This window comes from Apteryx rowi, unplaced genomic scaffold, assembly GCF_003343035.1.
Source record: "Apteryx rowi isolate R43461 unplaced genomic scaffold, aptRow1 scaffold_5, whole genome shotgun sequence".
Taxonomy (NCBI): domain Eukaryota; kingdom Metazoa; phylum Chordata; class Aves; order Apterygiformes; family Apterygidae; genus Apteryx; species Apteryx rowi.
The window spans coordinates 1,406,531-1,419,010 of record NW_020450760.1 but is presented as its reverse complement, the minus strand read 5'-3'; the positions used below and the strand labels follow the sequence as shown (position 1 = coordinate 1,419,010).

Here is a 12,480-nt window from a genome sequence, read left to right as displayed (position 1 = left end):
ACAGAGACAGAAGATGTTGTAACATTATAGGGTATTACACTTTCCTGACATTTCAGTAAATTGGAATTAAAAATTCTTGGTTATTCTGATGAATATAAGTATCAGATCTTTTGTAGACAGTGTTCAGTGCTAAAATGGTTCATTATGAAAAAATAACTTCTATGAGGAAGGAGGGTCAGAGTCACACTGCAAATTAGTTGGTGCTTTTCTGAAGATGACTTCATTTCTTTTAACATTCTTGAAATTACTGGCTATGGGGTGATGTGCAACTCACTGTTTTGCTTAGAGCGCAGGGGAAGGACCAGTCTTCCAAAGTTTATCTGTTTTCCATGTGGGCATATGGAATTCTAGGAAGGAGCATGCTAATACTATAATCACTTAAGTGACTTATTTTTGTGCCAATTCTTTCAGCCTCAACTTAGTTGAAGTGTACATTCAGAACACACAGGTCTTCTCAGACCAGAGCTTTTATGATCCAAAAGTTTCTCGTGTTAGCATAAAAAAAAATTCTTATTAAGGAAAAAGTACAGAGGATTTCTACTCATAACAATACAAACCTGAGATCCAAGACTTGACTTGCAACAACTCCAGGCTGGGTGGATTTTCCCTCAGGCACATCATATAAGAAGAGTTTACAGTCACAAACAACTGCATAAGCTCTCTGCCACCCTTTCTTAACTCCTGTAGGCTTTGGAACCTGCGTGTAAATAACTGATTGCTTATTATGTGTAAACACATATAGCAGACACAGAAAGAAGGGACATTTAGAAAAGCTCATATTTAGATTAATGGAATTAGAATACATTTTACTTTTCCTTCAAAACTGAGTGGAAAAAAGTTCATCTATTCTCCGTTTCAGTTTAATAAATAAAGTCATATTCTGATAAACAATATGGTCTGTATAGTCCACAAATGCTAAAATAGTAGGACAGTTTACCTTTTCTATTATGTTTACATCAACTATGACAGAAATTCTTCCTTAAAGCAAGTTTTCTTCTGGTGCTTCTGGTAGCTAAAATGTCCACTCTTTAGCTCTTCTAATAAAACCCACTCTTTCTTGTATATCTAAAGTGCTTGCATATCTAAAGTGATAAGTGCTAAATACATTACATAGATTGCACAAAAAGCCTTAAGGCTTTAGTACAGTTTAGGAGATGTTTAAACATACTGAGAGTTTCCAAACTGCATAACTGTAAGCGAGGTTTAGCACTGTTCTCTTGTCCAAGAACAAAAGACTGTTACCTTGACATAACCTTTATAGGCAGTTCCTATTCCTCTTTGCACATCTACTCCAAGAGGCCTTTTGGCTTGCTCAGGGGGTATAGGACAGACTTGAGGAGCACTATCCTTGCAGGAAACATGGCATGCAAATGAACACACTAAATACAAAAGAGAAAATCCACTGTGAAATGCATATATGAGGCAATCATAACAGGAAATGAATGTAGTCTACTCTCACAAGCAGCAAATTGATTAATTATGCTGAAATTGCTGGTCAAATTTTGTAATGGCCCACTATGCTAAAGGAATGTACACACCTAGATATTGTATGGGTACCGCCAGGACAGGCGGTAGCCCAGACCAGTCTGCCTGGCTTGTTCTTGCAGCCACAGTCTGCTCCCAGCAGAAGAACTGGGGGTTACACACAAAACACTGTAGGTGCTCCCCACAACCACAAAATAATTCATCTCTTTCAGGAGGCGTCATAATTATTGGGACTGTGCAAATCAAGGCACACAGGTGTCAGAACAGGGAAGAGCCACAGGATATAGCCAGTTCCACAGGCCTCCAGAAGTGCAGGCTTGGCACCACTATATTTTATTGTGGTCACCAGTACTAAGAGCAGGAATTAGGGAAAACAAGTGATTGGGGGTGGAACATGGTGAAAATTTTGCTCTACTGGAGTTATGTCAATGTGATTCTAATTGGTTCTGTAGCTATCAAAATCTGGAGTAGAAAGACAAATGGGAAAATTCATGATCCAGTACTTAATCAAAAAACGTAAGTAAAGACAACTCAAGTTCAGATGCACTAAGGAAAAAACACTATTCCAAACTGCAGGAAAAGATGCAAAACAAAGTTCAGAACTGTCAGCAACATGAGACAAAAAGGAGCCCCAGGGCACGTGCTGGCAGAGCAGTAGGCGCTCCAGGGGAAGAAGAATTGACTATAGCCCTGCCAGGAACACAGCCCTGAAGGGCAGATGAGGCAATCTGGACAGGATACTGAAGGTGTCAGTGAAGACAGTGCTACTAGCAAGGAGTAAGCTAGGCACAGAGATACAAGATTACTTATACTGTAGCATTTTGAATAGATTTGTGAAATACTTCTGACTTCATGTGTCTAATCAAGGCACAGGTAAGTATTTTTATGGCAAAATATCCCCAAATACTCATACTTGCAGTTCAATAGTGACACGTGCATCACAGAAAGCCTTCTAAATAAAACTAACAGACAGCAAGGCAGGCTAAAAGCCAAAAAACTTAGCAAAGGCTCTCCCCAGCACAAAGATTTCATGATCAGGATAGCAAAAAATAGACCGCTTCAGATTAATATGTTACCATAGCATTCCCACAGTCTCTTGTGCACCATTATACATTTAGAAACCCTCCCCTCCCCAGCTCACACTATTATCACACTAATGGTAGCAGAATTAGTAGTATGAAAGGACCATGAGAGCTTAAATTCATTCGTTCACTTTAAAGGTCTGATGATGCAAAAGAAAGGAGAACCATTCAGTGGCAGCCGCCTCTCTATCTTCCTGACCAAAGAAGTCATTGCCTTAAAGTAATTAATGTTTTGGGGAGTTTTTTTAGGGGGAGATTGCAGATTGCTGAAAACAAAAAGGTTAACTGACTCACCGTCACAGGCATAACCTTGTCGAACTAATCCCACCATAAGAGAGGTGCAATGACTACACTGAGTGGGGCTTGTAAATGACTTGATATTGAGCTGGTGAGCTTTAGGCTGAAAGACACATTCAGGATAAAAACAAAACAAAAATTTTTCAGTTTCTGTTTATGTGATGGAAGCACCTCCCCCCCAATGCTCCTCTAATATATTAGAGTGTACATTATGAAATCTGGGCTTCTTTTAATTAATTGCAGCTTGTAGAAGGTGCTGCAAGACAAAAGTAACATCTTTTATTTCCATTTGCAGAAGACACTCAAACCCAAACATACAACCAAATACTTTTTCTGATGTTCCTTCTGACAAATCAACACCCATCAAAACTTGCGTTTGGAAACATCTGATTAAAAACACAGACCTAACAAACAAGCAACACATGACAAACCCAAACAGGACAAGAACAAACATGGATGGCTAATCTATAAATGATCTTTCCTTAGTTCTTCAAAATAAGGTTAGCACAGTCCCCCTACCTTTGGTACAGCTAGAGAAATGGACTGAATGGTGGGGGAAGGAGCAGCAGGCATCCTCTGAAGCCGAATTGGTTCCTGAATCACAAAAAACTGTAATTGAGCAAAATGAGGCTTCAAGAATTTGTTTTAAAATTGGGGTGGCAAAGTTTATTGGTTCCCAACTCCCCCCTTTTTTTTTTTTTTGAAAATCATCAAAAATTTAATTGTCGTAAACATTGCCATTCTGATTTAATCTAATTTTTAAAAACAGATTGTATTTTAAAGCACTCACAGGAAAGCCTGCACACTAACAAACAAGCAGCAATACAGAAAACATAGGAAAATGAGAAACATCAACATACACAGAGCCAGGGAAAAGGTTTCGTTTGCAACTGTCCTCAAAGCAGGTGCCATTAACACTGACACATTACAAATAAGCAACAGTCAATCCTGCCTCTTCATAATGAATGCTGCAATATATATTTATAATGATCCAGATATACAGAGACTTTCTAGTTAATTACTCTTCAGGATAAAATAACAGCTGCCTTACTTCTTGTTGTTGCTCTGCAGTTATAACTGAAGTAGATGGTGAAACTTCTGATTTGGGACCCTGTGTTTCCTGCTCACTAATAGAACTGGTCTGAAAAAGTGACAGCAAACAAATTAGATTAGATACCACAGATCTGATGAAGTGTTCTCATGCCAACAAAATAGAAGAAATTTCAAGGTAGCTACAATTATTAACTCACAGGTAAAAAAAAATAAAAAAAACAATGATGATTTCTGTATGTAGTACACATACATCTAAAATCTTAACTCTCTAAAAAACCTCAACTCTCAAAAAAAAAAAAAAACAAAAAAAAAACTTTCCTCAAAACAAATCCTGCTGCCTGATGGAAAAACTCTGAAGTATTGGAATATAAAATCTAGTAGGAGGCAGCATATATGCCATAACAGCCTTCTTTTCCCAGAAAGACTGTATCTAATCTCTTGCATGCAGGTATGGAATGATGTCTGAGAAGCTTGGCAATAATCCAGAAAACAGCTTATTTCTCGTGGTAATTTACTACACTAGGATTTTTCTAGAACACAGCAGCCACCAATTCAGCCACAAGAAAAAATCTCAAAGTGATACTATGCAGTCTTTTTATAATTAGAAGTTGTTTAAAAATTGTTGACAATTCTATTACTATCTTTATCATTAAAATAATCATGTCTATTTAATCATATCGTCTTCTATTCAACAGAAAAATTTAAGACCAACATCCATGACAAGCCTTCTATTTATTTCACACTTACATTAGCACCTACTAATTGTCAGCACAAGGGGGAAGTATGCTACAATTCCAGGGCTAAAGAAGCTGGGTGTGGAACCAGGATACTCTATTACCGTACTCTGAGGACATCATGAAAATCATGATTAACAAACATCAGATTAGGCTTCACATAAATGATGTAATTAGCTCTAAAGGCTTCGAGTAATGAATCATTCACTTCCCAGCCTGTTTAGACAGGAAAATGGCTCAGTTAGCTCACTAAATATATACAGATTTTTGTTATTTTTGTTATAAGTTGATTGATAGAGTTGGGCCACTGAAAAAATCAAATTATACCATCATGTAATATGAACCATTTAAAAATGATAAACATAATTCAGCTTTAGCCATAATACAGAGTCAAAATATAAAATAATAAGCCTGTAAAGAGGTATTAAAAAAGTAAAACTAAACTAGCTCTATTTAGTGGGTTAAGTTATAGAAAAGTTAAGGGAGCAAAATGTCTACTAGTTTTAGAAGGCCATTTTTACTATGACAGGTCACAACAAAAAAAGTAGACAAAACTACCAGCAAGAACTTACTTCTTCCCAAAAGGCTAGCAGAGAAGATGTAGACGAAGAGGAAACAGAATCCTTTGTTGTAATGGATATGAGGGATAAAAATGATCACTTATCACCCACAGGAAAACTTCAGATGGAATATTAGTAAGCTAGCTAAATAAAACGGCCAAATGATATTTACACAGACTAAATTAACCCAAAGCAGATGACAGGGACTATCTTTGTAAGTATATGTAAAACAAATTGTTAATGGAAGTCATTAAGTCCAGTATCAGGAATTTTAATGTAATTCATCAGAAAACACCACCTACATTCCCATAGTGACAATATGTATCTATTGCCCGATCTGCAGAATGGAATCCTGACTGGTTATGGACTTGATAGTATAACACGTTACTGTTTTCATGTTTCTCTCTCTTCCTCCCACCCTGACAGCGCACATCGTGCAGCTTCAGCAGGAAAGTCAGTATGGGCATTTTGTGACTGGAAGCAGCACATACACAAGGTATGCCTATGAAAATATCATAGCATGCCCATATGCTTTTTCTTTTTGACAACAGCAACAACTTGAAAAAAATACAGGAAGTACACTTTCCAGATATAAAATCTAACCAGACCAATGAGATATTAATCCGAGCCAGTTTAATTTAGTTCCATAAATATAACAGACTATTCCTTCCATTTTCAGTTCTTGGCTTTATCCTAAACTGTTCTATGTGTTCTGCAAAAAAACATCCCAGAAACTCCTTAAAGAACAAGACTTCATGAAGTAAGGAAATGTAATTCAATGTTGCATTTAACAGCTGCTTCCTCAGGGGATGTACGAACTTTTCTACATGAAACGCCCACTTGGAGCCATGATTCGTATGATTAGTTTTCTAAGGATCAGCGGGTGTGTCATGATAAACTTATTATACCAACATCTGTAGGTCCTCTGATTCTCTTTCCAGTTCCTTCTACTTTAACCACTCCATTAAGATCTAGAGCCAACACTTTTACATATCTGTTTAAACATTCTTTGAACTGTATGAATACTTTTTCTTATATTAACTGGCATGTTCCAACTGCAAAGCATTTAATCCATTACTTGTAATAGGGTGTGATATCCTTTCCAAAAAACCTGAATATATATTATTCAGCCAAGGATTTGAGATCAACTTAAACAAACAAACTAGAACAAGAAATAATTAAAGTGAGCTTTTGGGAATATTTCCCAAAGGTGCAAGCTTCTCTACAAAATGCTAAGCAATCTGACATCTACTGGACATTCAATTCAATGCACTGTCATCCTAATTTGACTTCCATATTTTACATATGCCGGATCCAAATTTACCATATAGGGGCTGTTACTTTTAAGTAATAAAAATATAGTTCAACTGTCACATTTTTGTAGTTATTTTATGTAACAACTCACTCTGAAAGTCAGTTCACGTGCAAGAGGAGAGGTGTTGAAATATTCAAAAATGGAATCTTGAAAGTCTGGAAGTTTGAGACCTAAAAACCAAAATAGACTCGCTTAGCTAAAAGGCAACATCACAGCTACTACTAGAATTCTGTTAAAACACAGTAATCTTAATTACCTGTATCAGTTCTGTATTTTTCCTCCAGCTTTTTCTTCAAACCTTCCATTTCTTCCAACAGCTCCCTGTTTTTTGCTTCTGATTCCTTTAATTTACTAAAGCAACAAAATGTGATCAAAATGGGATCTGAAATATCTCAAAGTAGATGGTGTTCCTTTGTGATCCAATGTCTCAGAGTTCTGGATAATGCTTCCCCCTCCCTGCCCAGGATTTTTTTTTTAGTTTGATTAATTTCATTTTTTCCATGAACTGGCATCTCACGACTTGGCTGGATAGTGAAAACTGCACTTAAGACTCCTGCTATCATTGCAGATATTTGCCAAAAAAATTATTCTAATTGTACCTTGGTCTTTTCTTCCCAAAACATGTCCACTCTCCAGTTAGTGTAAGAAAAGGTACTGAATTTGCTCTGAATGAGCTCTTAAGCTATTTTTTCCCCAGGTGTATAAAATCCATATGTTATTACCAAGCCATTCACAGAAGTGTAATGTTTACTTCAAGAAGTTTCTAGAGTTCTCACTTGAATTTAAGAAAGAAACGTGCAGTCTGTTGAATGGGATCTTTCTGGCAAAGTCCAATAATATCCCTGGCACAAGGGGCAATTTTAAAGAAGTTGTTACTGTTCTAACACGCAGATTAAAGCCGCACATTAAAACCTTAACAGAACCAAAGCCCTTATTACCTTTCAAAAGATATGTTTGCATCTTTAACTTTTCGAAGCTCTTCTTGAACTAGTTGTTTGGCACGAATTTCTGCATCAAGGGCGGATTGTAATTCCAGCCTAGCTGACATATCCAACTTCTGACTGCGTCGTACTTTCCAAAGTGGATCCTGTTGCAGTAAGTTACTGAACATTAGTATCAACTATCTAAAGATATTTCTAATGTTGTTCAAGGACATAAAATAGCTTTCACACTGCTTAAGAGAATGCTCTTTTAATTAATTATGGACACTAATCCTGCTACATGGAAATCAATTGATAGGCAGACTTCATTTCACATAAGTGATAGAATGAGTAATTTTTATAATGGTTAAACCACTAGCACAATATGCTTGAAACCAAAAGGCTTTAACACTGAGCATGAAAGTCAAACTGAGAGAACCCAGTGAAAATGGCTAGTTTCATTCATGTAAGCATTTAATATAAAACATGTTAACACTGACAGTGGCAAATACATGAAGAAAAAAAAAATAGTCTGGGTTTTGAGATATCCGCGATACCTAGAGTGTTTACCTAAGCAATTCTTACTCTTGCTATGTAGCATACACTATACTTTGGCATACACTATGAAACTCACCCCCCTCCTTCAGGCTAAATTTTCAAGCTTTTCCAAGCATTTTTCTGTGTGGGCTACATCCACACTGTGGGCTATTCCTTAACAGATCTCCCTCTAGTCAGGCATGAACCTGCAAATTGCATTCTCATGAAAATGACAGCCATTTCTTATATTGAGAAATAATTACCTTACATCAGGTTCTGCTGAAGTTACAAAACTAGCTGCATTACAAAGAACAGACAGCATTCCTTATTCTGGCAATAGCTAAGAAGAAAATGCCAACTGCATTTGATCTGATCCTTCTTCCTATTATACCTCCTGACATGTTAGACCATCCCTTCATGATGAAGCCAAAAGGTAACTCATAGGAAATCATAATTTTCTCTTGTTTTCTACTATTCATAGATTTGGAAAGGATGAGCAACTTTTTATCCATACAAACCAACAGCAGATTGACTGTCTGTGTGACAGTTCAACTGTGCTGACCGGCATTGCTAAGGACACAGGCTTCCGTATTTGGCCGCAAATACTTCCTTAAGCAAGTATTTAGTACCTGCCATGACAAAACAGCATTTTTGCCTTTGGAACTATGCATTATGGTGAGGGCTTCACCTCTCTTCTATTTGACAGAATGTTTGGGCAATAGTGTTACTGCCTACATAGGAAAAACTATGGCACTGGGTCTCATTGTTCTGCAGGTACATAAAAACACAACACCATCTCTGTGTGTTACTAGTTCCTAACAGTAGCAACCAGCCAATGTTTGACCACAAACGAAAACTTCGTTATCCCACTGTAACAGCATTTAAAATTATTCACTTGCATCTAGCCTCGTGAGGTGAGATGCATTTCCATTCTCCCCTTTAAGGGTTTAATTTATTGTTTTTTCTCCTCCACACTGTTTAAAAGCAGTTTGTGATGACAGATATTAGTAAGAAACATCCGCCTCCCCCTGAGAATTATCAAATTCTGATGAGATGACCCAAGTGGATTTCACAAGCAACTCATAAAACTAGAAAGTCATTACAAAAGCAGAGACTTTATTAGAAAAGAGTTCTGTGATTGTTTGCATGACTTTTTTTTCCCCTCATACAAGAGCAGAGATGAATAAGTAGCTAAACCAAAAATTTATCTCTTTAGACATCCCCAAAACAATCTGAATGCTTGCTATTTTCTTACCAGTGTTCTTGACCCCAGACTGGAACTTCTTAACGATTCTAGCTCTTCTGTCATCTTGGAAGCTAATGCTTGGAGATAGCCACGAGCATCCTTCTCATCACTTACCCTATTGTGCAATTACAAAAAACAGTTGCTTGATAGCTTTATGGCTCGTAGCGCCACATATATTATCACCCAATATCAGAGTGTCTGCACTGGGTTTAGGGATGTAGCAAAAGTGGAAAGAGCAAACAAAACTATCCCAGAGACAGAACCCTGATTACGGCCTAGATTGCCTTATTTAGATCTTTCTTTTTTTCTGATGCTCTTGATTGTGGCAGTTGCTAGGGAAACTGAAGCTTCCCTTCAGTCATCAACAAAAATTCTGTAGAGCTTCACTGTTATTTGGAGCCTGATCTGCATATTGCTTGCTCAATTTTTGTAAAGGCCACCTTCAAGGCCTCCTATAACATCTGGAAGGGCAGGTACACACACCTTATGAATCCCTTCTCCTCCCACAACCCCTTCACTAGCTGAAATATGATAAATATTGGCCAGCAACTAAAAAATCATTTTATTGAAAAACACTGCTCTCCAAGGCCCACCCTGGAATAGCATTCAACTTCAGCAAGCAGAAGAATTTCAAAAAGCAAACATGTATTAGTGACCAAGTATCTTGCACGGAAAATATCTGCACATGGCTTACTAACCCAACAAATGACAGAAGGAAGGCCTGACCTGCAAGTTAAGTGCAAGTGCTTGTCTTTGGGGAGATAGGAATAAGTATCAGGGAACAAAAATATGATCCCTCTGGGAACTGCTGGCAGAACAGCTAGTGAGGTTCTATATTTTAACATGTACCTTGTAAATCATGACCACCTTCCCTGAATGAATTTATCAAAATATTCCAGAAGAAATTGAGTGATCTAATTATCACTTTAAAGTTTGATGCAAGTTGACACCAAAACTTAACAAATTGTCAGATACTTAATAGTATCTGACTTAATAGTATCTGACAATAGTATTTGACAATTTTAATTTTCTTACTACTCAGTTCTACTACAAAGCAAAAGAGGAACAGATTACCGACATTCACATGAATATCACACTTTTGTTGATCCAAGGCACATAGAAAGGGCCTGGTTACTGTACATAAAAAGCCCAAACAATATTTCAAAAACTGAAAGCGGCGATCGAGATTTCTAAACAGCACATACCATTGAATAATTTCTGCAATCTGAGCTTCCCAGTGAGCAACAGACTCTTTCTTTGCTGCTAGGTCTTGGAGTTCATCTTCTAGCTGCCTGTTCTGTGCTGTTAATTTATCCACAAAGGAGCAAAGCTGAAACAAAAGATTTATTTCACCTGTAGCTTATGTCAGCTTCAGACCTTTTTCATATGTGTATGTATACACATGTATAGAATCTGAACAAGCAAGACAACTCTGGGCTATTTGAAAGTTCTAACACATCAACCAAAGAACTGGAAGATGTTCGTTTTTGCGCAGCTGGAGACTGGCTTCTGAACATAGTAGAAAACATCGCTACTTCACACAAAATAATCCAAAAAAGGCCATTGTGAGCAATGAAGCTTAACTGTAAGCAATCAAGAAGGCAGCCATGCTTCTTCTTCTGTGCAGCCTTCATGAAGAAATCAGAAGGCAGTGCCCTCTGAGTTGTGGGAATCAATTCCACAAAGAGCATTATACAGAGGCTACAGTTACTATTTAGTTAGATTTTTGACATATATATGGACAAAATTACATCTGTTTTATTCAGACACTGCCTGAACATTTACAGATTCTGTTCTAATCAATGGGTAGACTATTACAATATTAAAATATATTAGAAGGTAACAAAATAAGAATTGTCTTTTGCTTAAAAGTGCTTCCTAAAATAATTACCCTCTCATTTTCTGTTGTTAGCTTTTTGTTATCTTCCAAGAGCATAGATCTTTCACGCTCGTATTTCTCTTTCATTGTTCCTACTGCTTCCTCCATCTCACTGTGCCTAAGGAGAGGGACAAAAAAACTGAAACATACTGTAACACTGCTGAACTTTTAAACTGGGATTTTCAAAAAGGAATAAATAGAACTGAGGTGAAATGACATTCTCACTGTCACCCATGCAATGCAATAAAAGAAATCTATAATTAATCAATTGTGCTCAAAAAACTTACCTCTCTCTTTTTGCTTTCTCTAGTTTATCCTTTAATATCATGATCTCTTTCTGCAGTGCGAGCTGATGGCTCTCTGAATCATGTACTTCCTTTTTTACATTTTTTACTTCCAAGACATGTGATGCTTCTCGTCGGACTAGCTCCTCTTCGTAAAATAAGATTTTTTTCTCCAGCTCAGACTTCATTTTGGAAAGCTCCTGCTGATGTTCTAGTGTGACACCTGCTGCCCGGCCTCCCTGCTTCACCTGCAGAAGAAAAGAAATCAGGAAGAAACTATGATTTTTATATTTTGGAACATTATACAAAAGCAGAACTGTCCAATTGGCAGCACTTTGGAAAAATTCTGTTTGGGTGCTGAGTGAGTTAAAAGGTGCCTGTCTTCAACCATTGAGCCCCATGAGTGACTGCTCTGCTTCACAGGATCACAGAATGGTTGAGGTTGGAAGAGACCTTTAGAGACTGTCCAAGTCAAACCCTCCTGCTCAAGCAGGGTCACCTAGACCAGGCTGCCCAGGACCATGTCCAGACAGATTCTGAATAACTCCAAGGGTGGATACTCCACCACCTCTCTGAGCAACCTGTTGCAGTGCTCAGTCACCCTCACAACAAAAAAAGTTTTTCCTTAGATTGTCAGAACATCCCGTCACTGGGCACCACTGGAAAGAGTTTGGCCCCATCCTATTTACACCCTCCTTGTGATATTTTTACACATTGATAAAATACCCCCTCAGCCTTCTCTTCTCCAGGCTGAACAGTCCCAGCTCTCTCAGCCTTTTTTCATATGAGAGGTGCTCTAGTCCCTTAATAATCTTAGTGGCTCTTCACTGGACTTGCTCCAGTAGATCATGCTTACGTGATCTTAAAAAGCAGTTCAAGTGGGTTGCAGAGATACCAAATTTGGACTATGCCCGTTTAACAGATCTTAGAATTTGATATAAACTGGCCATTTTCAAGACAGTAGTGTACATAATATCCTGGAGATTAAAGTATTTCAAGAAAAAAAAGCAAATAAATCTGAACAGGTTAGGTCATGTTTCTAGTAATGTTGTAGTTCTTAAACGTCCTACAAGTATCAACAGTTGAAT

The 12,480-nt window shown here is 37.5% G+C and overlaps 1 protein-coding gene across 12 annotated transcripts in view; it reads right to left on the bottom strand.

Moving 5' to 3' along the window:
- The window catches only part of CDC42BPB (CDC42 binding protein kinase beta), a 95,864-nt gene that overhangs the window by 16,843 nt on the left and 66,541 nt on the right, over positions 1–12,480 (bottom strand). For 6 of the 12 annotated variants that reach the window (XR_003255739.1, XM_026079405.1, XM_026079406.1 and 3 more), the window contains 13 exons: positions 11,396–11,640; positions 11,121–11,226; positions 10,435–10,559; positions 9,239–9,344; positions 7,465–7,613; positions 6,783–6,877; positions 6,617–6,696; positions 5,224–5,274; positions 3,916–4,005; positions 3,384–3,473; positions 2,862–2,967; positions 1,243–1,379; positions 558–697 (listed from right to left, as the gene is read on the bottom strand). Coding sequence is in view for 11 of the 12 variants with exons in the window: in XM_026079405.1 (XP_025935190.1) it covers positions 558–697; positions 1,243–1,379; positions 2,862–2,967; positions 3,384–3,473; positions 3,916–4,005; positions 5,224–5,274; positions 6,617–6,696; positions 6,783–6,877; positions 7,465–7,613; positions 9,239–9,344; positions 10,435–10,559; positions 11,121–11,226; positions 11,396–11,640 (1,520 nt within the window). In the remaining variant the exon portion in view is untranslated. The remainder of the gene's footprint in view (positions 1–557; positions 698–1,242; positions 1,380–2,861; positions 2,968–3,383; positions 3,474–3,915; positions 4,006–5,223; positions 5,275–6,616; positions 6,697–6,782; positions 6,878–7,464; positions 7,614–9,238; positions 9,345–10,434; positions 10,560–11,120; positions 11,227–11,395; positions 11,641–12,480) is intronic. The other 6 variants (XM_026079409.1, XM_026079410.1, XM_026079407.1 and 3 more) reach the window with 5 other exon arrangements.